Source organism: Lissotriton helveticus, chromosome 12, assembly GCF_964261635.1.
Source record: "Lissotriton helveticus chromosome 12, aLisHel1.1, whole genome shotgun sequence".
Taxonomy (NCBI): Eukaryota; Metazoa; Chordata; class Amphibia; order Caudata; family Salamandridae; genus Lissotriton; species Lissotriton helveticus.
The window spans coordinates 89,743,303-89,770,739 of NC_136073.1; the positions used below are offsets into that span (position 1 = coordinate 89,743,303).

General features: G+C 44.0%; 1 protein-coding gene across 1 annotated transcript in view; it reads right to left on the bottom strand.

The window, feature by feature from the left end:
* Nucleotides 1-27,437, bottom strand: part of LOC144797906 (extracellular calcium-sensing receptor-like) — a 77,249-nt gene that overhangs the window by 37,549 nt on the left and 12,263 nt on the right. The window contains exon 2 of the mRNA XM_078668707.1: nucleotides 6,512-7,342. Within this exon, the coding sequence (XP_078524833.1) occupies nucleotides 6,512-7,342 (831 nt within the window). The remainder of the gene's footprint in view (nucleotides 1-6,511; nucleotides 7,343-27,437) is intronic.

Genomic DNA, 27,437 nt, shown 5'->3' on the forward strand with positions numbered 1-27,437 from the left:
CCCAGAACTCCACCAGCACTATCACCTCTGACGTCGCAGCCCCCGCCTACAACACCTCTACCCCCAGCACCCCAGTAAATGGCCCACCGGCTGTTATCGCCCCACACTCCCCAAGCACAGTCACAAATCTCTCCACCTCAAATACTAGCCGCCCCTCTAACATGACCCCTATTACACCCACTCATACCCCCATCCCTCTCCCCCCTGACATAACAACACCCACCCACAACTCGCCACCACCTGAACACACCACCGCCCGGAGTTTATCCCCCCCCCCTCCCATCCCCCCACGGTAGACCCCTCTCACTCCCCAGCTCCCTCCCCACTCTTCTCACCCACCACGACACTCTCACACCTGACACAACAACTCCCACCCACAACACGCCACCATCTGAACACACCACCATTCAGAGTTTATCCACCCCCCCTCCCAGCCCCCCCACGGCGGACACCTCTCCCTCCCCACTCCCACCCACGACACTCTCACCCTCCCAACAAAACATACAGAACATACCGCCTCCCCTACCTTAGCATCCCCCTCTCTCCCACCTCCTATTCTCAGCCCTCACTACCCTCCTGTCTCCCCCACTGTATTCAGCCTTCACTCACTCTTCTACTCTCCGGCACCGTCTCCCACTGACGGCACTACCTATGCCTCCCACCCACCGCCTTCACCTACCTCACCCACACCCTTCGCCCACAATAACTCCCACACTTTGAATGCCATCCCATTTACTAGCACCACAGAACCTTCCAACAACGCTAGTCTATCCCCCCCCTCGATACCCTGCCCGCTTTCCAGCTCACTACTCAACCATTCACCAATGGCTCTCACCACCAACCCCATCCCCAATACACCTCCTGACCTGACTATATCCACCCTCCAACAATTCAAAGAGGATATTCTACAAATCAAAAAAGATGTCCACGCAATCAAAGACCTTCTCTCCTCACAGCCCAGGCTACCTCCCACCATCCCTCTACCCTACAAACGACGCACCCTCCCTACATACCCTCGCCTCCAACGACACCCGCGCTGGCCGACTATCCCCGTTCACAATAACTCCTACCGCCCCCGTCGTGTCCTCAACCCACTGTCGGACCGCGACCTATGCTCTCTCCTACGCTCTTATGGCCCAGGTCCGGTAAAACACTTATCCAACACACACACCCACATACCCACAATTCTTACAAACCCTCTGAGGCTCCCAACCCTCAACAACAGAGGTTCCGTCCCTAACAACCTCAGAAAAATGTCCCTCACACTAGAAAGCTCGACCACCCTTCTCTCTCCCAAACTCAAATGCATCCTACTCAATTGCAGATCGGCCCAGAGGCACTCCACCGACATCGCTGATCTAGTCTCAGCTAGGGATCTCGACCTAGCCATTCTAACGGAAACGTGGCTTACTGAAGCCTCTACCCCGATTATGGACATACTAGTCCCCCCCAATTATCACATCATCAGGCTGGACAGGTCTCCTGGCAAGACGGGCGGGGGAATTGCATGCATTTTTAGGAGCAACCTCTCCGTTACCAAAGTCAACTCCCCCTCCCTTTCCTCCTGTGAACTCCTCTGCCTCGACATCACCAGCGAGGGCAAACAAGTTTGTGCTTTACATCTCATCTACCACCCGCCTGGTGAGAACATCATATTCACCCAACAACTCATGGACATGATCACCTCCAATGCCGGTCGGCAGACCACCCAAGTCTACCTGGGTGACTTCAATCTCCACTGGAACGACCAGAAAGACACAGTGGTGAATAGTCTCAAAACTTTCCTTAATGCTCTTGACCTCACCCAAATATGCGATAGACCAACACACGACAAAGGCTCGATACTCGATCTCATCATTGCCAAAGAGAACTCTACACAACTGGAGGCGATACAACCCTGCGACTGGTCAGATCACCACATTATCACCTTCTTTATCAATGAAAAAGTTAAACCTAACCCGGTCCAACCAATCAAATCCAAAACATGGAAAAGGGACATGAAGAATCTTAACCCCTCTACCCTGCCTCCCCACATCGGCAATCGCCTCCTTCCCCCTTCAGGTACCTCGGATGTTCACTCACTGATAGACCACTACCTTGACTCTATGAATACAATAGTCAATGAAGTCGCCCCACTGCAACTGAAGAGAGTCTCCACCAAAATTTTAACCCCTGGTATGATGACAGACTCAATGACGACAGGCGTACTATGCGAATGGCAGAGCGCACATGGAGATCGGTCCCTTCAGCATTGCACCTCAAAAGGCTTAAGAACAAGAGAAATGCCTACTTCAGGAAAATAAAGCACACAAAATCGGACTTCTTTAGCCGCCAGTTGGACCAAGCAAAAAACAGGCCAAGAAAGCTATTCGAACTAATCAAGACCCAAACGAAGACACAACCCTTACAATCAAACAGTGCAACAAGCGACACCCCACACTGTGAAGCCTTCTCTGCTTTCTTTAAGCTAAAGACTGACAACATAAGAAATGACCTCTTCATGGATGTAAGCCGATTCCCCAGTCACACCAGAATGTCTAACACTCAACCTCAAAACAAGGCATCATGGCTGTACTTCGATACCTACTCGGAAGAAGCAATACACAAACTGCTCTGCACCTTGAAGCCCTCTAATCACCTCACAGACCCTCTACCTGCTAATGCTGTAAAAGACTTCATCCCCTTGCTCCTCCCTCTCTGGACCAAAATCATCAACAGCTCCCTACAACAAGGCCTCATCCCAGACTCCCTTAAGGTGGGGCAAGTCACGCCTATACTCAAGAAACCTACAGCTGATCCGTCTGACCTAAACAATTACCGGCCCATCACCAATATCCCCACCCTGGCCAAACTGCTGGAGAAATGTGTCCAACTCCAACTAACAAAACACATTGATCAATTTGACCTCCTCAACCCTCATCAATCAGGCTTCCGAGCGAAACATAGCACAGAAACAGCTATGACACACATAATTGATGACGCCCTCCAAATTCTTGATCGCAATGAGTCCTGCCTCCTCATCCTTCTTGACCTCTCTTCAGCATTTGACACGGTCAAACATGAGAACTTGCTGGAGCTGCTAAGCACTAGAATGGGTCTATCGGGAACTGTTCTCAAATGGTTTTCGTCCTTCCTTCACAACCGATCTCAGAAGTTCAAGATCAACAATGTGCTATCTACACCCGTGCCTGCAGATCTAGGTGTTCCACAAGGATCCTCCCTCTCCCCCACACTGTTCAACCTCGTCATGGAACCGCCTGCCACCCTGCTCCAAGCCTCCAATGTCCAATTCCATATGTACGCCGACGACACACAACTTTACCTAAAGCTACAATCCCCGGAAGATATCAAACATCTGAATTCCACGCTTATCAACACTCAATCTTCGCTGGCCGATAATCACCTCAAACTAAATGCTCTGAAAACTGAGTTCCTACTCATCTCACCCCCGGCGAAAATTTCCACCACCCAAAAGTGGCTCAATAACCTAACAGCACTCAATGTCCAACCTACCATCGTGGACTTGGCGAAATCCCTAGGCATCACACTCGACGCCAAGCTCAACATGCAGCAGCACGTTAGCAAAGCCACAAAAGGAGATAATTTCCAAATCAACACACTGAGGAAAATCAAACCCTTCCTCCCTGCCGAAGACTTCCGAACTGCTGTGCAAGCTTTAGTCATCCCTCGAATAGACTACGGAATTGTGGCCCTCAGCGGACTCCCGCTAGCCACAACAGCACCCTTAAGAGCCTCCCTGAACGCTGCCGCGAGACTCATTACCGGCTCAAGAAAACATTTGCATATATCCCCAGACTTAAAGTCCCTAAAATGGCTGCCTTTTGAAGCCAGAATACAGCTAAAAATTGCAGTTATGACACACGCGGCCGTGCACCACAATGCACCCAACTACCTCGCTCAAAAGTTGTCTATATCAGGAGGTTCGAGATCCAATAGAAGTGCTAAAAATCTACTCCTGAAACCCCGTAGATTCCGGAAAGAGAAAACATACAAGCGCTCCTTCTCGGGAATGGCACCCAGGATCTGGAATGCGCTCCCTCCTGAAACCAGGCTTATCTCCTCCACTGCACTCTTCAAGAAAGAGGTGAAAACCATCCTTCTGGCCAAGATCTCCTGAACCTTATAGGTGCTGGATCAGTGACTCTGCATTGCTCTGTACCACTGTTCACTTTGTCCTTTGGCACTATACTTCTACTTGGTGGGGATACCACTACGTTACGCTCTCACTACCGACCAATATATGTTACACTTGGTTTACTGATTCACTCTCCCGATGCCCCCACTCAGTGTTCTCTCTATACTAGGGCATTGGTATAAGCCATCCACGCACCCAAGGTGTACCTGAACACCTAGGTTGTGGGATCAATGACTTGTGCCGTCCTATATTATTTTGTTTACCTGATTGTATTTTGATATGTTTTATGTATGTTATTATTATCCTACCATGTTTGTGACTATTATACTGCTCCCACTATCTCTGTTCACCCCTACTGCCCTCTCTCCGTGTGAAGCGCTCTGATATCTGTAAGGATCTTGTTCGCGCTATATAAAACTTTGAATAAATAAAATAAATAAATAAATCTATTCTGAAGCTGGGAACAAGGGATCAAAGCAGCAAGCACCCAATTTGTGCCCAATATCTGTTGCATAAGCGAAGCGGGTCAGGGAGACACTGCCACTGCCCCTCCTTACCGCAACAGGCCGCCGCTCCTCGCTGCCTAAATAGCCCGTCCGTGTGTCAGCTAGAACGCTAACCGCTCCAGTGGCCGGAAACACCTGGCTCTCCCTGCCCCGCCCTCCGCTCAACGGTACTAACTACCGAGTCGGACCGGGGCGGGCAGGATCATACTTCATAATGACTCTTCTCTTCCTCTTATATTAGCTCAAGCATGTTTCTCATTTTCTTCTGTGTATGAGGCTAAATATGCATCAATAATTTCTATCATCCGATCTGCATATGATCAAAGTCTGCATAATCTCATCCCTCCTCCTCAGGTTCCTAGCATAGCACCTCTACTTTGCAACTTTCTTTCAGCATCCCAAATATATAAGAATTTAACAGCTCACCCAGAACTCAAGCAAATACAGCTATGGAACTGCAATGGGAATCTGACATACAGACTTCTTGTTCAGTTCCCATATTGAACAAAATTTGGAATAAAATACTGAAATCCTCTTTGAGCAGCAAATGTTGTTCCAAACTATCTTTTATCTAAAATAGACTTTTGATCACTCTAGTCACTCTGCATAAAATGAACTCTATATTCCCCATCCTCCTGTTGGTCCAGCAATAGTACTTCATTCAACCTCAAACATATTTTATTCGACTGTCTCTCTACCAATCAATTTTGGTCACAAGTCTTGAGACAGATCAATATTATCTTTCACACACGTACCCTTCACTTTCACTATTATTTTAGGGGAGTATTTCAGAGCACTAGTCCTCCCAATCAGATAATGTTCAGGTACTTGATTTACTTCTAGCACTTGATTTTCAACAGATTACCAAAGCATGGAAAGATTCTGCAAATGTATCACTTCAGGCTAGGTGGTATGGTGTTTGCTATAATCTTAGACTTGTTAGAGCATATATCAATTCAATTACTCTTACCAGTACAATAGATCTTCTTTGGTTACCTGTGATAAATTTCCTGTGTTCCTCTGCAAGAAACAGCTGCTATGCAATCCTCAGGAACAAGAGGTACCTAAACCTCAATGACGTTATTTTGTTACCATGATGAATAATCAATATAATCTGCAGTTCATTTCCAACTTTGATACTTATATTTTAGCAATAATATTTGACATTTGTAACTTATTTCTGATAAGATATGGCAATATTACTTTTCCCTCTCTTTCCTATGTTTTTTCTTTTTCTTTTAAAACTATGTTCCAGAGTTTACCAAGATTTTACATACTTTGCACATCATACTGTGCTACTTTAATCAACAAGTACATTTTCTCTTTTAAAATGAAAAGAAAAGCACTGAAAATAAATGATCAAAGGAATTAGATGTGTTACTCCAGCTCACAAAGTTGTAATTCACCCTTTCTTAGAGTATCCTCAGAACGCAATTTGAAAGAATACTGTGTCCCACATCACCAAATACTGGTCGCCCTGTGATTTTCTGAATAATAGTGAATGGCTTCCATAGTAGCCTGTCTACTATCTGATTGTCATGTGACAATTACATTTGGAGCTCACACGTGGTGTTTCTATTTGAAAAAGTTAAGTGTTCACATTGCACAATATATTATGCCTCACACTAAAAGTCCAGGTTTAACCACCATGTTGCGTGGGAGCTTAAGCAATATGATTGATCATGGTACAGTTTACTCTCATTTAATGAATCTCAATAGAGAAAGGCATCAATGTGCAATCGGATACCCTAAATCCAATCATAAGCCAATCATTTGTGTCTCGTGTTGATATCATGGCTTTAATTGAATATTCAATCTATTTCTAGCATCAAATGACTTGTTTTCTTACATGCCAGGGTTGGAAGTCCAATACACTGGAACAGGTTCCACGATAGAAGGGTCCTCCCGGTGTTAGACATGTATTGAGATCATGTAAAGCCACTGAAATGGCGGAAACTGCCTGATACACATTGTACGTGAATCTAGGGCGGGAGACATCATTATAGATGCCATTGATACTATCAATCCTCTCTGTCCCTGTGCATGATTTTGTGTTGTTATCCCATGAACCCGGCAGTACTTCTGGACCTTGCCACCTACAACCAAAAGCTGTTGCCCAGAAAGTTTTAATGTAGTTATCGTCAGGAAAATTTGAAGGATGGGCATTGTTTACATACTCTTTGAAACCAGGCATCTCTCCACTGTAAATCGCAAGCCCAATTGTGCCAGAGAGGATTTTCAAATACTTGTCTGCAGACAGGAGTGCTGATGTTGACCAGGCTTCACTTGCAATGAATGTCTTTCCAGTCATATTCTGCCTCACTATTTCATCAAACAGAGGAACCAAATGTGAATCCAGGCCAAATATGACCACAGCAACAGCTGCTGAATTTCGCATTATCTGGACAATATGGGGCGCATTCCTGTCTGCTCGATTGAGGATGATATTCTCAGAGAAGGCCACACAAGCTCCAGCTTTATGAAGTTCTTTCTGTAATATTTCAGCTCCATGACGGCCGTAGTCATTGTCTTCTGCAAGAATACCAACCCAGGTCCAATTAAAGTGAACTACCAACTGGGCTAGTCCTCTGGACTGGAAGTCATCACTTGGGATGGTCCGGAAGAAGGAAGGGAACTGGTTCCGGTCACTCAGGACTGGACTAGTTGAAAAATAGCTGATCTGTAAAGCCAGAAATGTAGACATTTTTAAGCAGTAATAACTGATTTTACCAAGATGCTAAGTAGTTGGGAGTCCTGTTATTTTTAACATAAATGGTGCTTGGAAGGACTACTGTCATGAGATGATGGAAACTCACTTCACTATGCCACTTCTCAGATGTATTAGGAGAGTAGATCAATTCAACAAAATATTAAACCCTGTCCCAGAAGATAATGTTTTGTCCAGACATTCATTCAATTAACTTTACTGTAAAATATATGGACATAAGTTAGCATTACGAAAAGATGGAGAAGAAAGACATAAACATTTTCTAGACTTGAAAAGTTCACTAAATATGGGAATAAAGAGGGCATGAGTGTTTCTGTCGTCAGGGCAAGCATTATGGTGCACTTGGCTTGAATGGACTGACAGAGTAAGAATTGGACAGTGTCATTGGTGGAATGAGAATATGAACCTGGGTGTTAAATCATTGTATGGGTTTACAATTGGTTATTTTGATTCAGGATTAATCATATTGCCAAGTGAATTGAGCTATAAGAGCATTCATGCTGAAATATACTTTTAGCCATGCATGCTGCTACCAAATATAAAACCTAGAACTGGAAAGCACTGCCTTGTATGCCAGAACCTCATGTATTTCATAGCATGCTTCCATAATATGATAGCACAAAAATAAAAATAACACTGACAATGTAGCTATATACAGATTGGTACAGATTCCTGTTCATAACTCCACATCTACATATCTTGAATATATATATACATATTCCTAAAGTACATATATTTGGGATAAAGTATGGTAAATATTTACTCAATCAATCAATCAATCAATACAGCTTTATTCCGTTTTCATATGACTATAGAAAGAACCATAAAAGCACAATTCACAACAATCATTAAAACAATTTTTCAATCATATTATGCAATTAGCTAAAATATTCGTTACAATTAATAGTTCCATCACGCCATTTTTGTACACTGTAAACAAACAGGATATTTAAAAAAATCTAATATATGCTTTAGAAAAGGAATAAAAAACCTTATCACGTTACAAAATTTGTAATAGGGCATTCTTTAAAGATGCTTTCTGTGCCTGATAGTAGTTTTCAAGAATTGTACTATATTTCTCGTGAAACATTCTGAATCTAAAAGTTGCAGTGCAAGGTACGCTGGGCAACATTGTCTCATGCCCAAATTTTTAGAATTGGTTTAATCCATTTGTTTTCTGTTCTTTATAAAATTGACAGACCAGGATTAAGTGCATTGATGGTTGGGGTGAGACATCGTCACAAGGGCAATTTTTTAATCCCAATCATTCATTTTGGGGAAGCTTACCAAGAGGTGGAATACATCAATCCCTAAGGCGATTTAGCACAAATCTGTCATACCAACTTAAGATAAACGTTAGATACGGTTTAATACTGAGACTAGATTGCATCATTAGGTTATTTTTAAGCATGGGCAAATTTTGCGAATTCGCGATCCGCGAATTTGTGGATTTGCGAATTCGCGATCCGCAAAATTCGCGAATTTGTGCGAATTTGCGGATTTTTTTATTTTTTGCGTGTTCGCGGGGCTCTTGGCGTGTTTGAGGTTTTTTTTTGTGCGAGACCGCGATGCGCCCTCTGGTTCATCACTGCCACCCTCTCGGGTTTTTTTGTGCCCTTCTGCCCTCTGCCCCAATCGTTGTTGTGCCCTTTTGCCCCTTGCCCCACTCGTTTTTGTGCCATTCTGCCCTCTGCCCCAATCGTTGTTGTGCCCTTGTGCCCCACTCGTTTTTGTGCCCTTGTGCCCCTTGCCCCACTCGTTGTTGTGCACTTGTGCCCCTTGCCCCACTCGTTTTTGTGCCATTCTGCCCTCTGCCCCACTCGTTGTTGTGCCCTTGTGGCCCTTGCCCCACTCGTTGTTGTGCCCTTGTGCCCCTTCCCCACTCGTTTTTGTGCCATTCTGCCCTCTGCCCCACTCGTTGTTTTGCCCTTGTGCCCCTTGCCCCACTCGTTTTTGTGCCCTTGTGCCCCTTGCCCCACTTGTTGTTGTGCCCTTGTGCCCCTTGCCCCACTCGTTTTTGTGCCCTTGTGCCCCTTGCCCCACTTGTTTTTGTGCCATTCTGCCCTCTGCCCCAATCGTTGTTGTGCCCTTGTGCCCCTTGCCCCACTCGTGTTTGTGCCCTTGTGCCCCTTGCCCCACTCGTTGTTGTGCCCTTGTGCCCCTTGCCCCACTCAATTTTGTGACATTCTGCCCTCTGCCCCACTCGTTGTTGTGCCCTTGTGCCCCTTGCCCTACTCGTTTTTGTGCCCTTGTGCCCCTTGCCCCACTCATTGTTGTGCCCTTGTGCCCCTTGCCCCACTCGTTTTTGTGCCATTCTGCCCTCTGCCCCACTCGTTGTTGTGCCCTTGTGCTCCTTGCCCCACTCGTTTTTGTGCCATTCTGCCCTCTGCCCCAATCGTTGTTGTGCCCTTGTGCCCCTTGCCCCACTCGTTTCTGTGCCCTTGTGCCCCTTGCCCTACTCGTTGTTGTGCCCTTGTCTCCCTTGCCCCACTCGTTTTTGTGCCATTCTGCCCTCTGCCCCAATCATTGTTGTGCCCTTGTGCCCCTTGCCCCACTCGTTTTGGGCCATTCTGCCCTCTGCCCCACTCGTTGCTGTGCCCTTCTGCCCTCTGCCCCACTCTGTGACCTTCTGCCCTCTGCCCCACTCCTGTTTTATTTTAGAATGGCACCGGCAAGCTGCCAGCGCCATTCTAAAATAGTTACTAAGTTAGCTTCATCAGGAAGCACTAATAGATAAAATAAAGCAGGTGCTTGAGCACCTGCATTTTAACTATTAGTGCTTCCTGTTGAAGCTAACTTAGTAACTATTTTAGAATGGTGCTGGCAGCTTGCCGGCACTGTTCTAAAATAGTTACAAGCTTGAAGCTTAAACTTTTGCCCCTCGGATCCGTTCCGCTCGCAGATTCGCGGATTTTCGGCAAATTCGCGGGAATTCGCGGATCGTGAATTTGCCGAAAATCCGCAAAATCCGCGAGCGGAACAGATTTTGCGCCCATGCTTAGTTATTTTGGACTGTTTGCTTGTTTGCCTATGCGGCAAATCTAAGCGCCTACATGTGGCTCATACATTGTTTTTAAAAGGATTTCCTGGGGGTTAAGGCAAATGATGTGGGATTTTAATAGTAATTTAGTAAACCCAGGTCTGCCAAAATGTTCTTTATGTACTTGTGCCACAATCTTTAAAACATTCCCTAGACCTAAACTGTCTCTCAAAACCTCCCAATTGAAATATGTTCTTGGGGACAACCAGATACAATGCCAAAATAAGGCCGGGTGGACTTTTATCTCTGTGATGTAGGGTATTCCCAGTTCTGTGTGGCATATAAATGTTGAGGTGCCAATAAATATCTTAAAAAAGCATTCTCAAATCTATGGAGTTCCTTCACATCACCATATCCCCAAACTCCTGCCCCATAGGTCGCAGTGTTGACACACTTAGCTTGATATATTTTGAGCATCTGCTGGAGGTCTCTTACTTAATTTCTGCAAGAAGTTCACCAGGGCCGTTGTTGTCCTCATAAAAAGTAATTTCCTGGCTTTTATTGATTGACGCATGAGCCCTTATTACCGATAAGGATACCTAGATAAGGTTATGTTTTAGTAGGCTCCACCTTTGTATTTTCTATATAGTTATCCTTCTGTTTGCTTTCGCCTATCCTGCAACTCATTATAAAAGTTTTGTTAATGTTTATTTTTAAGTCTAAGTTTTCCATGTATTTATAATAGGTATTAAGGGCACGTTGTAACCCTACCGATGTCCAAACCATAATTACGGCATCGTCCACGAAGAGTAGGGCGGCTATTGGACGCTTCTGCAACAGTGGCAGGTCCCAACACCCTTCCAACATGGCTTGTTCCAGACCATTTGTATAGAGTGTAAAAAGGAAGGGTGCCAGGACACAACCTTGCCTGACCCCCCTCTCCACTTTAAACAACCCTGTATACTCCCTGTTAAGGCCAAAACAGACCCTTGCGATCACGTTTCCATAAATTTCTCCTAAAAAGTTAATTATGGAGTTCTCCACGCCCGTTGCCTCCGGAGTTCTTCCTAGTTTACCATGACTTACGCAATCGAACGCGGCCGTCAGGTCAGCAAAGGCCAGGTACAATCTCCCCCCTTTCACGTTCACGTATTTTCCCATAAAAAGGGTCAAATTAAGGCCTTGCTCAATTGTACCCAGCCCATCCCTGAATCCGAATTGGAGGTCCGATATTACGTTGTTATCCTCTGCCCACTGATGGAGATGGTTTAGGACTATGCGTCCTGCAACTTTTTCCAATGAATTTAACAATGAATGAATCAATATCAGTACCAGGATAGATTCTGACCATGATTCAATAAGTCCGACTGCGCATGAAGCTTCCAACACCCTCGTTAATATTGGAGTCCATAGTTTCATGTTGTGCTTAAAGAGATCAACTGGAACTCCCTCAGGGCCTGGGGCTTTTCCCGTTTGCTGGTCTTTAGTGCAAACTCAACCTCTACTAAGGTGACATCAAGAGCTAAGGGGAAATCTATCAAGCGGGGACTGGGACTGATGCTAAACGAACCTGCTATGTTGTCGTTCTCCTTAAAAAGCAGGCCGTACATCTTAGAGTAAAGTTCCACCCAATGTCTTTCATCTATTGCTATTTCTACAGTGGGTATATCTCCTGTTACCGAAAGAAAGGGAGATTTAACCATTCACCAAAAAGCAGTGCTATCCTTATTAATACTAGATTTGTGTAGCTCTGCCCAGGTCTCTTTTTTTAGTTCACTTTTCCTTAGTTTCACAGCCCGGTTATATACCTTTCTGAGCTGTCTGATCTCCAGTCTATCCCTGTCCTTTTTATGTAATGCAGATTTTAAATCTGTATATGCTTTTGTACAATTCTTGTTGAACCATCCCTTATGCTTACCATTTCTCTGTTTTAATTGGACTTTCAGTAATTCCCTAATTTCATTAGTTATTTCTGCGTAGGTTTTTAGGACTTCCTGGTGTGGAGTGGAAAGATCTAAATACTTCATGATGGATGTTAAAGATTTTTTAACCACTACTTTTGTAATCTTCTGCGGTTTAACTTTATCCTATTTTTAGGAATACCCATTTACTTGATCAATTACCACATTTTTGGGCTGGTATATCCTCTTATTCTCACATCTACCTATTTTCTGCGGACAGGATAGTGACACACTCATTGGAAAAAGGTCACTGATAGCATTTTTATGCACAGCAAAGTTTAACAAACGGGGGGCGTACCTGTTTGAGATTAGGATAAAATCTATAATTGTACTAGCTCCTCTGCCAATAAAGGTCTTTGTAAATGGGATTAGAGGGGAGAACTGTGTATTTGCAAACCTATTTCCAAAACAAATAAAATCACATTTGAACAATCGCCATTGATTGTGTGGGGAAAGTGGGGTAGATTACTGTTCTCCTCATTGATCAGGTCACATGTTAAATTATTGTTTTGCGTACACAAAGGGAGGTTAAAGTCCCCCCCCCCCAGATAAGTAAAACATTCCGAGTGCAGTTATTCTGAATTTCTAGCAAAGCATTTCTAAGTTGTTTCAAAACATCAACCAAGTATTCCTTCTGTACGTTGTTATAGAAATTGACCAATGCATACATGCTTTGCTTGTTCATATTGAGGGTTTTTATTTGATAATTAGGTTCTGATTTCACAAAACATATTTCCTTTATCATCAACAGATTAGAAATATATGCTGTCAGACCCCCCCTTAGCCCTCCCAATGGCAGAGCCAGGGTATGACAAGTCTTGTATCCCTCGATATGAACTTCGGTCGCGGGCCAGGTCTCTTGGAAACAAAGGACATTGAATTTTACCACAAAATCATGCCATATGTAATTAGTCAATTTAGACCGTAAGCACGCTATATTCAAATATAAAATTATGAGACTAGCTTTGTTGGTAGTAGGTTCCTGTTTGAAATCAAATATAGTGGACATAGATTGAACTGAACTGATAACCGGGATTATTCCCTGATCTATCACTAGACAAAGATTTACTATTGCCTCGCTACTGGCCAGGTTGTTGTCTGTGCCCATGGTCTGTGGTTCTAATAAGTAGTCTAAATGTAATCTGCACGGACTGGATTTTGACATTAGGGTCTGCACAATGTGGACCGAGAGGGAGAGAGCCTATTACTTGCTTTGACTGTGGTTCCTGTATCTGATCCAGTCAGTATATCTCTTCCAAACTCGAGAGCATGGTAAACCGGTTCTCAACCGGTAAATTGTAAATGCAATTTTGCCTTACCTCAATGTTTCTGGTAATACCACCTCTCTCAGCCCTAAAGGGTGGTTGATAGAAAAAGCCTAATGGCAGTGTATTAATCTCTCTTGTTGTCACATAATTTTTTCCTGCCAACCAGAAGATATTTTCCACCAACAGGGGTGTTTTAAACGTTAAAACCACCCAATCCACCCGACCAATAGTTTTCGCCGTTTCCGGCTTCAGGGCCCATATACTTTTCAAATCACCATATACATCGATCAGGTGACTTCACGAGCTCTACCAATTTGGTGTGTGTGTTCCCTGCTACCAATTCTCAGTGCACCCGACTTACCATCCACCGATGCAGGTGCCTAATGACCACAATGAATCAGGGAGCTAGCTGTAAAGGAAAGGCAACAAAATACAAACCCAACCAATAACATTCAAAATACTGTGTAAATGACCACGGACAACTGGAAGGTTTTAAAATGTTTATCTAAAGTTCAATATTTTCTTGCATGAGATACAGTAAAATAAGGCAATCAATAACCAAGAAAATGTAAATCACATATGCATAAAGAAATAATGGCAGAGTAATCATCAAAGTACTAATAAAATGTAACGAGAAAAGATACTTATGCAAGTCAGTATTTATCTAAAACAGTGATAGACTAAGTGTGTGTGATTATAGAAGAACTTATAATGAATAACACGCTTCCCTTAAGGTGAAAGGGCCTTTGAACAACCTAGGCAACGAAGTTCTAGACCATATCAGGAAATGACACACTGCTATGCAAAATATAATTTCTAACAAATGAGAAGACATAGAAATAACTTTGCAAGATTTTAAATGACTTTCAATAGTTGCGGAAAGGCATGGAAAATATCTCATTTGCAATGTTGAACTTTATTGAAGCAAAAGTTAGAAATTCAGAAGGTGCAAGAATTTCAAGAGATTTCGGAGCAGTATTTACCTAGAAAGGTGTGGAAACCAAACCCTGGCCACGGGTCAGTTAAAGTCAGGAAACCCTCAAGGAAGGATACCCCTCAAAGGACAGCAGGTGCAGAATGGACACCCAGGACAGGACAGGATACCCTCGGAATAAGAGTCAGGACAGGACCTCAGGACAGGACAGCAAACCCTCAGGACAGGACCCTCTTCAGGACAGGACCGGAACCCACAGTTAGGAAGCAACGCCTGCGCTCCACCCGCTCTGCAGATATCGATCAAGACCCCGATTGGGTCAGCGAACTCCCAGCTAAGTGCCTTGCCAGCACTTTAAGGTTCAGTAAAACCTTAGTCTATGGTCAAATTCGGACAGAGTGCTCCGCAGCTCTCTGTATTTTCAGTCACCTATTGAGTGCGTTGGGTCAGTGACAGGTCAGCTAAACCAGACAAGTCGGACGGTTCACTAGGTGAACCCAGGGTAGATATACAGTTTTGGGACAGTGTACCACCCCCCAATGTTGCAAAGTGTCAGAAACCCTCAATTTCGATTGGTCCTAAGGTAGGATTTGGGTAACACACCAATCACAATATGCGATTTGAAGCCTTCATTTACATATTTTGGGACCGCCTAGCATGTTTGGGTTCCCATGAGCTAACAGTAGCACATCTATACAATGTAACATATAAGAAGCCACATTCGCTGTTCTCGCAGGGCAGAGGTGACTTTCTCAGGAGCATCTCGCCCATCACTGCCAGCTGGCTATGTTCCATCAGCCAAGGTCCCTCGTGCTGCCGAATGTCGCACAGGCGCAGAAGGGACCTCCAATATGGCTCTCCTCTCACTCAGACCCCCATTGCCCGCGGTACATGAAAAGTAAGCGAAAACAAATTAATACATAATAATGTCATTATGAAAACACATCACAGGGTTTGTACCTTTAACTCATCATCAAGAAATAAACTTATGCAATTTAAATGTTAGCTACATTTAGACGAAATACAAGAGCAGTGGCACGAGCAGTACCACATGATAAGCACAGCTATGAATTACGCATGCGCATAACTTTCCCTCCACTTCTGCAGACGCGTCAGGACACGTGAGTGTGGCTGACGCATGCGCAGTAACTAAAATACAAGCGGCGGCCATTTTTAGAGGACATGGATTAATTTCATTAGAAATACACATAGGCAAGCGTCTCAAACTTTACTCAAACTTAATATAAACGTTAGTAAAACATACACGGGTTACCTTATTACACATAAATGAGGTTCTTGATTTCGGCAAGCCGCAAAATATGCGAAGCTTTGCTTCATCAATCCCCTCTTTGATGATATCTACTATCATCACAAATTATAATGGAACCAGATGCCAACTTTCTTTCACACTTTATAAAGTTCTATTTCTTCCAGCAACCGTTCTAGCTTTTCTCTTTCAGTTTTAGCAGGGTGAGAAGTCTTCACCTTTTTGTATATCTGATCATTCACTTCCTCTAAGTCAATCTCATCCACACTTCGTTTCACCCCTCTTGCATTAACCTCGTGCTTTCTGGTGCGCTTGCGGTATTTACAGCATAAGAAAATGGAAAGTATAATAAGACCTATAATACCAATAGGCATCAGAATTTTGAATAATAAGCTTTTACATATGCCAGCAAGCCAATGACCTACATTTGAGAGACCATCTACCAGTCTCTTCCAGGCACTATCAACCTCGAGTGGTTTGAGTTCCTTTGCCAAATTAGTAATGTTTCGCACATATCTTTTGATCTGTACACTTTTGTCCGGAATATAAGTGCAACAATGTTGCGCCTTCAACATCCGGCAGACTCCGCCCTCTTTCGCTAATAAGGTGTCAAGAGCAAGTCGATTTTGTAAAACCATTGATCTGATCGCAACCATTTCAGTATTGACCAGCAGGAATCCATGAGCTGTTTCAGTAGACAGCACATCTACTATAGTAGACAATTTGCAAATTCTGTGAGTGTTCAGAACCACTCCCACTCCAGGTATCAGTGCACTGAAAATACTACCCATAATTTCACCTATACTTTCTCTTTTACTACGCACTAAGCCATTAGTATCTTCATTGCTTCCAGCTTTCCCATTCACATGGTATATTTTCGGGAAGACAATGCCAAAGTAGCAGCTTCCATACCAGTGATCCGGCAATTTGAAATAAGCCTTGTCCCCACAAATATAATAAATTCCAGGAAACACAGGCTCTGACCCATTTTTGAAACCCCAACCTCCAATTACCTTGTAATTATGTTCGCATTCACTGGAACCAATGAAAACATTATTATAATAGCTAGTCTTCTCGCGGTGAAGACATAGCTTGCCTTTCTTTTCAAAATCCAGCAACAGAGCAGGACCCGCTCCACCAGATGAGGTGCCTTCCATGTTTTCTGCCCATTTTGGCTTTTTCTGACTTTCGTCATTAGCCTTCTTCTGAATTTTAATTCTCCTTTTCTCTGCCATGTTCAGGAACATCTTTTCCTGCTCACGCAAAGAACAAGTCAAGTTATCTCTGTGTGCGTCTGCTATGTCAATGTTCCCTATAGTCAGAAAGTAGTCTCCCATATATCTTATGGTGTCAGTTTTGGTATGTACAGGATTCAAGTTCCCACGTATAGGTAGTTCAGAAAAGATCACGTCATTGTTAGAGTAATAATACTGTAACGGTCCCCTTTTGTAAAATAGACTAGCTAAAATGCTACAGGAAATTCCATAAGTTAATGGCAGATGATGGTATGTCACGCCTTCAGCCACTGAAGTAGGTAGCTTCATGCAGACATAGCAATCCTCAATTTCCATAGTCTCTACATAGTGTATTAACAAGTTTGCGAAAACATTTAAATGTGTCCTGTTCTTCATGCCATGATAATGTAGTCCTTTCTCATCTGATGCTTCTAAGTCTCGTTTAGTTTGTCTCAATGCTCTCTCATGTCTTTCTACACTCTGTGTTGTCAGCTCTTCACTGTCAGTATTTACAACTTCAGTAGGGACAATGTTAGTATCTTTACTTACAGCAAAGGGAATGAAAATTGTTAATCCTATCCAGATAACTATCAGTACTACTATACTACATATACACACCTTGCAACACGTCTTAAAACGGCTGCAACTAGGTCTACCATTCACTGTTGAATCAGACATTTTAGCTCAGAAGGAGTCTCTTGAACCCCTCTTTGTTGCTTTACACAATTAGCTTACTTTGTGCAAATTCACGGTGGCTCGTCTTCCTCTTCAGCTGAGTACTCTGGGACAGGTTCTCCGTCACTCACGTCAGTTATATCAAGATCTTCAAGCTCCTCCAAAACCAGTGTCCATTCAGGAGACTTGTACTTTTTGTTTTGTCTTTTTATTCGCTCACTCCTTCTTTTGGAAGAGTCTTCTTCCTGCTCTGCTATTCGAGCACTTCTTCTTGCTTCTGCACGTTTTTCTTCCACTGTCTTTATTCTTAGTCTTAGTCTTTTTACAAACCTAGGCTCAAGGTTGTTTCTTTTCTTTATTCTCTTAGTTGGTACTTGGACTTCACTTTCTTTTCTTCTTCTCTTGTTCTCTTTATCTTGTGGTAATTCTTCTCCACTTTCTTCTCCTACTTCCCTTATCTGACTAGTTCCAGGGCTAGCATCAAATTCTTCTGCCTGGTTGCTAATCTGGCCTTGTTCAGGAATATTTTGTTTTTGGCTTTCAATTGTCTCTGTTTCTGTTTCTGTTTCCTGAACCCGTTTTTCTAACTCTATCTGATCATGTTCAAGCACTTCGATCTCTTGATTTTCTTCTGCTCGAACTATTACTCTATGTCTCGTCTGTCCCTTATCCACATCAGGAGTTAATGGAGGAGTATCGAACACTTGCTCTGTATCCGGCACTTGTTCAATATCAGGTATTTGTTCAGTCTCAGGTACCTGTTCAGTATCGGGTACTTGTTCAGTCTTATTCACTGGATCTGTATCAATCACGTGCTCTGTCCCTGTCTGACCTTCTCCTTCCTCAGTTTTGATTTGGATCTCAAGTGGCTGAGGTTCTTCGCCTGTGCCTTGCTTTTCCTGACTAGTCCACTCTCTACCTTCACTAAGTCGTTCTCTTGTTCTGATAGGATCTTCGGTCAGATCAATCATCGGTATCCATTCTTCTGGCCATATGCTTGGCAGCTCGTCTTCAGCTACTCCTGGCTCAGTTTCCTGGACTTCTTCAGCAGGCTGGTTTCTTGGCAGTTCGCAGTCAACTACTCCTGGGCCAACGTCTGCTGTTCCTGCAACCTGACTGGTGCTGGGCTGCTCGTTGTCAGTTGCTACTGGTCTGGCTTCTTCAGGGTCCTCTGCTGGTTGCCCTGGTTCTTCAAATCCTTTGTCTGGCAATACCTTCTGGGTGTGTCCGGCGTGGATCCACTGGGGAACACCTGCGACTTTCACTGCAGTGGTTGTCACCAGGATTACTTGGCGCTTCTTTCCCCACCTGGGTGCCAGACAGCTTGATCGAGTGTGCTTCTTTATTTTGACCCAGTCTCCTGGAACCAAGTTGTGGAGAGGAGTCGTTGGATTAAGGATGCCGTCGTCTCCAATCTGGCGAGAGATAGAACGCACTTGGTCACCCAATCTTCTGCAGTATTCAAGCACCAAATCATCAGTAATACTCAACAGTTTGCTTCCTGGCACCCATGCTTGTCTCATCACTCTTCCCATAATGATTTCATGGGGACTTAGGCCTGTCTTGCGGTCTGGAACACTTCTTAGTCCCATCAGGACCAGGGGCAGGGCCTTCACCCAGTTCATGCCAGTAGCATCTGTCAGCTTTGCTAGTCTGTTTTTGATAGTTCCATTTACTTGTTCCACTATTCCAGAAGCCTCTGGATGGTATGCACAATGAAGTTTCTGCCTTATCCCAAAGGCCTTACACAGTTCAGCCATTATTTCATTGTGGAAATGTCCACCTTGGTCTGATTCAATAATGTATGGTATTCCGAACCTAGGTATCAGCTCTTTTAGTAAACACTTTGCTACTGTCAGTGCGTCACTCTTGGGAGTAGGGTAAGCTTCTACCCATTTTGAAAATACACAAACAATGACAAGGACATATCGTTTCCCTTCACAACGGGGCATGGTGATGAAATCAACCTGTATTTTTATAAAGGGACCCCCTGACCTCCCAATCTTGCTCAGTTCAACCATGGTCCTCTTGCCTGGGTTCATCTGTTGACATGACAGGCACCTCTGGCAGAGGGACTCTGCTACCTTCCTGAATTTCTTGCTGTACCAAGTCTGTTGAAATACCAGAATCATGGCATCCCTACCAATGTGTGATCCTTCATGTATTAATCTTGCCATTGTGCCAAGCAAGTGTCGGGGTAACACAGGCATACCAGTTGGACCTATGATGACACCATCCACACGTCTCGGTCTACATCCATCCTCTTTCCATTTCTCTCTTTCTTGCCAAGGAGCCGACTCCTGCCACTCTCTCACCTCATCCCATGTAGGCACTTCCTCAAACACCTGAAGCTGGCAGCTGGTTCCTGGCCCCCCTCGTTTTGGATTTATAATATATCGATCTTTGGCACACCATTGAGCCACTCGATCAGCATAATCGTTTCCCAGTGATACTCTGTCCATGCTCCTTTGATGAGCAGCACATTTTACCACTGCCAGTTCTTTGGGCAACTGGATGGCCTCTAAAAGGTCATGAACAACCTTTGCATTCCGAATGGGAGTACCTGAGGAAGTCATGAATTCCCTCTGCATCCATAATTGGCCAAAGTCATGCACAACGCCATAACAGTACTGACTGTCAGTATACACTGTTATGCGTAAGTCCTTCCCAATTTTGCAAGCCATTATCATGGCTATCAATTCGGCTACTTGTGCAGACTTGATGTTATATAGATAACCTGCTTGTTCAATCTTTTCGAAAGACACTACTGCATAAGCAGCACTCAAGCCTCCTAATTCATGTCTTAGACAGGAACCATCCACAAATAGTTCTTTATCATGCTCCGGCAATGGTACTTCTTTTATGTCTGGGCGTGGCTTGGTACTGAACTCTGTCAGATCAATACAATCATGTTCATCATCATCCCTACCTTCCATTTCTGAGGGGTCAGGAAGTAAGGTGGCAGGGTTCAGAATACCGCACCTAACAATGTTTACATTTGCTGCGCCCACAAGAATCCTCTCGTATTTAGTCAGCCGACTAGGGGTGAGATACTGTGTTTTAGTTCTGGTTAATAGAATTACCACTCCATGTGAAACATAAACAGTCACAGGATGTCCCATGACAATGGACTCACTCTGTTCTAAACTTGCACAGGTAGCAGCTACTGCTTTTAGACAACCTGGTAACCCAGCAGCTACTGGGTCCAGTGTGGCAGAGAAATAGGCCACAGGCCTCCTGGTTGTGCCATGTTCTTGAGTCAGGACTGACAATGCGCAATTATCGCGAGTGTCACAGAAAAGGGCAAACTCTTTTGAATAATCTGGCATTCCCAATGCAGGGGCTGTACACAGACAGTTTTTCAGTCTTGTGAAAGCCATTAGACTTTCATCATCCCACTGTACAACATCGGGCATTCCTCTCGTGGTCATTTTTATCAAGGGCCTGGCTAAGGCTGCAAATCCCAGAATCCACTGCCTGCAGTACCCTAAAACACCCAGGAACATTCTGACTTCCTTTTGAGTACGGGGCAACTGCATCTTTTGAATTATTCTCACTCTTTCTGAAGTGACTTTTCTGACACCCTTTTCTATCTGGTGTCCCAGATATTTCACTGATTTCGCACAGAACTGTAGTTTGTCAGGGGACACTTTATGCCCTTTCTCACACAGGTGATTTAGGAGAGCAATGGTGTCAACTACACAGTCCCTGTGACTTTTAGACGCCAATAGAAGGTCGTCTATGTACTGCACTAATACAGAGTTCCCAGGTAGTGTCAAAGTCTCTAGACATTTCTTCAAGATCTGATTAAAGATAGAGGGGCTCTCTGTATACCCTTGAGGGACCCGGTTCCAACAATACACGTGACCCTCGAAGGCAAATGAGAAAAGAAATTTGCTGTCGGGGTGCAGGGGTATCGAAAAGAATGCATGACACAAATCAATCACAGTGAACCACTCAGCATCCCAAGGAATCTGGTACAGAATTACTGCAGGGTTCGGGACAATAGGGCAGCAAGGAACTACAATCTTGTTAACCTTTCTCAGGTCCTGCACTACCCTATACTTGCCACTAGGCTTTTTGATGCCCATAATCGGTGAGTTGCATGGGCTGCTCATCACTTCTTGTATGATGTTTCCTTCCAATAATTTTTGTATCTCCAGAGTGACACCTGCTTTCACTTCAGCATTCATTCGGTAGGGCCTAGTGTTAGGATATACTGCATTGTCTTTGATGGCTATTTGTATGGGGTCCACATCTTTCATCAAACCCACATCTTTACCAGTGAAATCCCACACTTCTGGTTTTACGGCTTCCTGTAGTTCTTGGGGCAAGTCCTGCAGGGTCAATCTTTTAAGTTCTGAGTCAGGCCTAAGCAACAATAATTTATAAATGCCGTCTTCATCTGGGGTCTGTATTTCGACACCCTTTGGTGTGCAAAAGATGGTACAGTTCATTTTACACAGCAAATCACGTCCCAGTAAATTTACTGGACTGGTGTCACAGACTACAAATCTATGCATCTGTTTAAAATTTCCAATTGAAATCTCCATTGGTTCGGTAACAGGAGTACTAATCAATTGATTAGATACACCTACTACTTGGATGTTTTCTCCCGAGAGGGGCAGGTTTGGAACGTCTACTGTTCTTACAGTAGAACGGGTAGCACCAGTGTCCAACAGAAAGGTGACATCATTTCCGTCAACCTTTCCTTCAATATATGGTCCAGACTGGTCTACCGGCAAGGAAGCGCCAAGTACGCACTCCTCGTCCTCCCCTCTCAGGCCCCGTCAGTCCTGATCATTACAAAGGAAGGTATCATTCAGCAGATACTGCGAAGTTGCTGTATTTCTGTTCTCCCCGCTTTCCCAAACCTCTATCTCTTCATTTTCTCCCTGTCTTCCCCTGTATACCTGTTTGGGTGCTCGAGGCACCTGAACTGTTTTTACCTGGGGTTGAGTCTTTCTTGGTCTTTCTTTCTGCGTCTGTGGAATTAAATCAGGAGTTGTTTCATTAACATCGACTAATTGGGGACACTCGTTTCGCCAGTGTCCAATTTCGCCGCACTGATGGCAGGGAAATTTTTTCATAGCCTCTTCCCTGCTAAATTTGGGCCGGGGCTTTCCTCCACCCCCTCCCCCAGGACTTTTGTTCTCAGCATTTTTAACCATGTTACTCAATTGTTTTTCCTGCTGTTCTGCGAGCTTCACCTGAGCCCACATAACCTTCTCCTTAAGGGCCTTTTTCTTTTCTGCCATCTCGTCCTCGCAGTACTTAGCGTACCGCAGGACCTCATCCATTTTCTTAGTATGCCAACAGATTTTATTGTCTTTTATCCACTGACAAATTTCAGGTCTTAAACCATTTACAAACCTGTAAATAAAGTGTGTCATATCCTTCAGGTCGATGTTGTCAATACCACTGTATGTTTTAAATACCTGCAATAACCTCTCATAGAAGGAGTGCACTGTTTCGTCCCTTTCCTGTGTTGTTCTATCTATTTTTGTCCAATCAGTTTCCTTGGCGGGCACCTTTTCTTTCAAGTGCTGAATTACCTGCTCATATTTTCGCATGACTTCCTTTGATGGCTCCCCTGTGTCCTTGTCTCTGGGATACTCTTCACTGGGCCAATTTATGTTTATTTTACACTGGGTCCATAAATCTACTGGAACCACAATGTCGAAAAACCCATCCAGGTCTTTCCACAGACATTTCTGTACCTTCACGAACCTCTCCACTTGCCGGTACCAGTCAACTGGTTTCTCTCTTAATTTTGGAAAATCGTTCGTGAAGGACACAATATCCTGCCTAGACCAGGGGACATGCACATATTTCCCTCCTGGAACTTCGCGCATGGGGCATAACTGCTCAGGTTTTTCTACCTCTCTTAAAGCAAACTCGGGAGTCACTTGTCGGGAGCGAACCTCTTCCCTCTTTTTCGCCCACCTGCTTCTCCATTTTTCCACATCTCCCCATTTCTGCAGTACCCCCATTAATTCTTTAATCTGTAGCTTCTTTCCGGCCACATTCAGATGTTCTATATCCTTGTCTGAGAAGTCTGCTCTGTATGGTTTCTGTAAGGGCTTGGATTTTGAGATATCTACCCCCATACTCATTGCTGTTTCGGTCAGTTTTTCATGGAGCACTCTGGTGTTCCTTGTAAAGCTTTTACATATGAACGACAATTCTTCCTCAGAGTAGGTATTCAATCGATTCAACCCCACATTTCCTGCCATTAATTCTTCTATTTCAACCCTCAGCTTGTAGAGGTCTAAAGGCTTTGTTTGCGGAGTCTGCTTTTCTAATTCACGACTCCAACTCTCAATTTCATCCGGAGTTACCAGAGAGACATTCCTAGTACCTGTTGCTGTCTCTAATTTAATTTCCTTTGCATTAAAAGGGTTATACCTCAGCTGTGTTCCCTTTGCGGTCTGTTTGTTTGGCAATTCCAAGAATGCAACTTCAGACTCGCACTCACTGGACTGATCATCTATGATGATTGGTTCCTGTCTCGGGGTTGCTATGACTGGGGTCATGACTGGAGTAATCGGATTTCCCTGACCATTTCCGTATAACGGGACCACCGGTCCAATAGTTACTGGAATAGTCAATGCCTCAGGACTGGTATTTATCTGAGAAATTTTCTGAATTATTTCTGTTCTTTGTCTAGCTAGAGCCTCTTGCTCCTTTTCCACTAGTACCCTTCTTAGAGTTGTGTCATGTAATATCTGTGGGGTCAATGGAGGAGTAAAACTCGGGGCAGTAGGCGGAGGAGTAAAACTCGGGGCAGTAGGATGCGTTTCACTTGGTCCTCCACCATAATTTGGCTTCGGGAATAAAGTTCCAGTATTAAAGGACCTGCGCTCTTCCCCATATGGAGGTTGAACAAAAGGCAGTCCTGAATTCGATGGTTTCTCTTCGCTTTCATACAAGGGTCTGGGGAAAAAAGTTTTTGTACGTGAATATTTTTCTTCCTGACTTGCGGGCACTTTGGGATATATATCCCTTGTTTCCGCCATTTCGGGTTTCTCAGGATAGGGTAATACTTGACCACCCCCTCCCAGTCCCAGGGACCTGTCTTCTTCCTTTTGGAAGGGGCGTCGGGGAACATCTCCTACACTGGAAGGTCGGGTTCCCTCATTGTAAGGTGGCGGACTTCTGGTACAGATGTCATCTATTAGTTCATCATCTGAATCCCCTAGGGCCCCCCAATGCTTACATTTTTCAGTACTTTTCCCCCCCGCTGCAGGGTTATGACATGCCGGCATCATGGGAAACAGACCCTCAACAATCATGCTCTGCCTCCACTGTTTCATCCTTTTATCCCTGGACTCCTGTTTCAGCCTGGGGTACCACTTGGTCAAACCCTTGTCCATTCGGGGTCTTTCTCTTTCAAAAGCCTCAATCTCCCATTCCTCTAATGCTTCATACTGCGTTAGTCTCGGTCTGGGATGCAGTTCATTCATTCGGGTTCTTAAATTAAATAAGATCCTACCATTGAAAGTACCATCTAACGGAAAAGCCAATACTCCGTCATCTTTTGTGTACTTCACCCAATTCTCCAGCCACACACAGGTATTGTACCCTCGGTCAAACATCATGAATGAGGCAGGAGTATTGGGTGCTGGGACAAGAACACCTTCCCTAGATTTAATGGGTTTGTCCGTTTTAAAATAATTTTTCACCTTATTTACAAGGGACATTTTTCTCTTGGTTCCGTACATAATATCGTATCTGTTAGCCTTCCACTGATCCCTTTCAAACCCTAGATGCCTTGGATCAGGTCGCGTCTCTGTAGTCCGCGAGTGCCACATACGACTTCTGCGCTAACTTTGTTTACAAACTACCTCCAATCAGAATGCGCTTCAGAAAATTCGTGCAACCAATGGGTGCGCGACACAAAATAAGCTCTGCCAATGGGTGCGCGGCCCCTTCGTGAGACAGTTCCCACGCTCCGGCGCTCACCCCTCCTTTACAATTTCAGCTCCGCTACCCGCCCGCTGTTTCTACCAATCCCAGCGCGGCACAGAGTGACGTCAGAGGCGCTTCTCGACTGACTCCCTCCCTTCACAAGGTAACGGAAACTTTCTTACTTTTAAAGTGCTCAGTGCTTGGTTATTTTACAACAAATACACATTCGCCACAGTGCTCAAGTGTCTAGACAGAGATAGAATTCTATTACTGCAAGTAAACTACTTCCATTTACTTTTCACTTGCTGCGGGCAGATCTCTTCCGCCTACCCTTCACTCTAGCATCGGTGAACCTGTTATTCCCCTAAACTCATCCACTTCTTTCCGGGATATGTTCCGAGTTTAAGGTTTCTCAGCGGACCCCTCTGCTTTCACGCTAGCTCCGAGGAACCTGCTACTCTTCCGATGTGACCCTTACTAGGTTACGCCACTATGGGAATTTTGCCAATGAACCCCGTTACTGTCATTTATTCACACATGTATTCAGAAAACCCTAGTTAGTGCTTCCCGGTTATCCTAACCTGCACCTAACTTTCCTCGAACCTGTGACCTCAGGACAATGGATTCTATTCACCACTTGCCCTTTCAATTCCCCGGGGAGTTCGGACAACACTTAACAAGTCGATTTACAAATGCATTGATTAGTACATATAACAATATAAGAACAAGAATAATGACAATACAGTAATTCATAAATTTCAGCAGCGTATTCACAAGAGAGTGATCAGTTCCCTCAGAACAGCCGCTCTTGTAGCAGCATTAATATAATAGCAGCTTCCGACTTAACTAACCTAACTAGTCCCTGCCTTACTCTCAACTAGTCCCTAACCATCCTCTGATCTACCAGAAAAACTGATAGAGCGCGCGAGGCCACCCGACCAATAGTTTTCGCCGTTTCCGGCTTCAGGGCCCATATACTTTTCAAATCACCATATACATCGATCAGGTGACTTCACGAGCTCTACCAATTTGGTGTGTGTGTTCCCTGCTACCAATTCTCAGTGCACCCGACTTACCATCCACCGATGCAGGTGCCTAATGACCACAATGAATCAGGGAGCTAGCTGTAAAGGAAAGGCAACAAAATACAAACCCAACCAATAACATTCAAAATACTGTGTAAATGACCACGGACAACTGGAAGGTTTTAAAATGTTTATCTAAAGTTCAATATTTTCTTGCATGAGATACAGTAAAATAAGGCAATCAATAACCAAGAAAATGTAAATCACATATGCATAAAGAAATAATGGCAGAGTAATCATCAAAGTACTAATAAAATGTAACGAGAAAAGATACTTATGCAAGTCAGTATTTATCTAAAACAGTGATAGACTAAGTGTGTGTGATTATAGAAGAACTTATAATGAATAACACGCTTCCCTTAAGGTGAAAGGGCCTTTGAACAACCTAGGCAACGAAGTTCTAGACCATATCAGGAAATGACACACTGCTATGCAAAATATAATTTCTAACAAATGAGAAGACATAGAAATAACTTTGCAAGATTTTAAATGACTTTCAATAGTTGCGGAAAGGCATGGAAAATATCTCATTTGCAATGTTGAACTTTATTGAAGCAAAAGTTAGAAATTCAGAAGGTGCAAGAATTTCAAGAGATTTCGGAGCAGTATTTACCTAGAAAGGTGTGGAAACCAAACCCTGGCCACGGGTCAGTTAAAGTCAGGAAACCCTCAAGGAAGGATACCCCTCAAAGGACAGCAGGTGCAGAATGGACACCCAGGACAGGACAGGA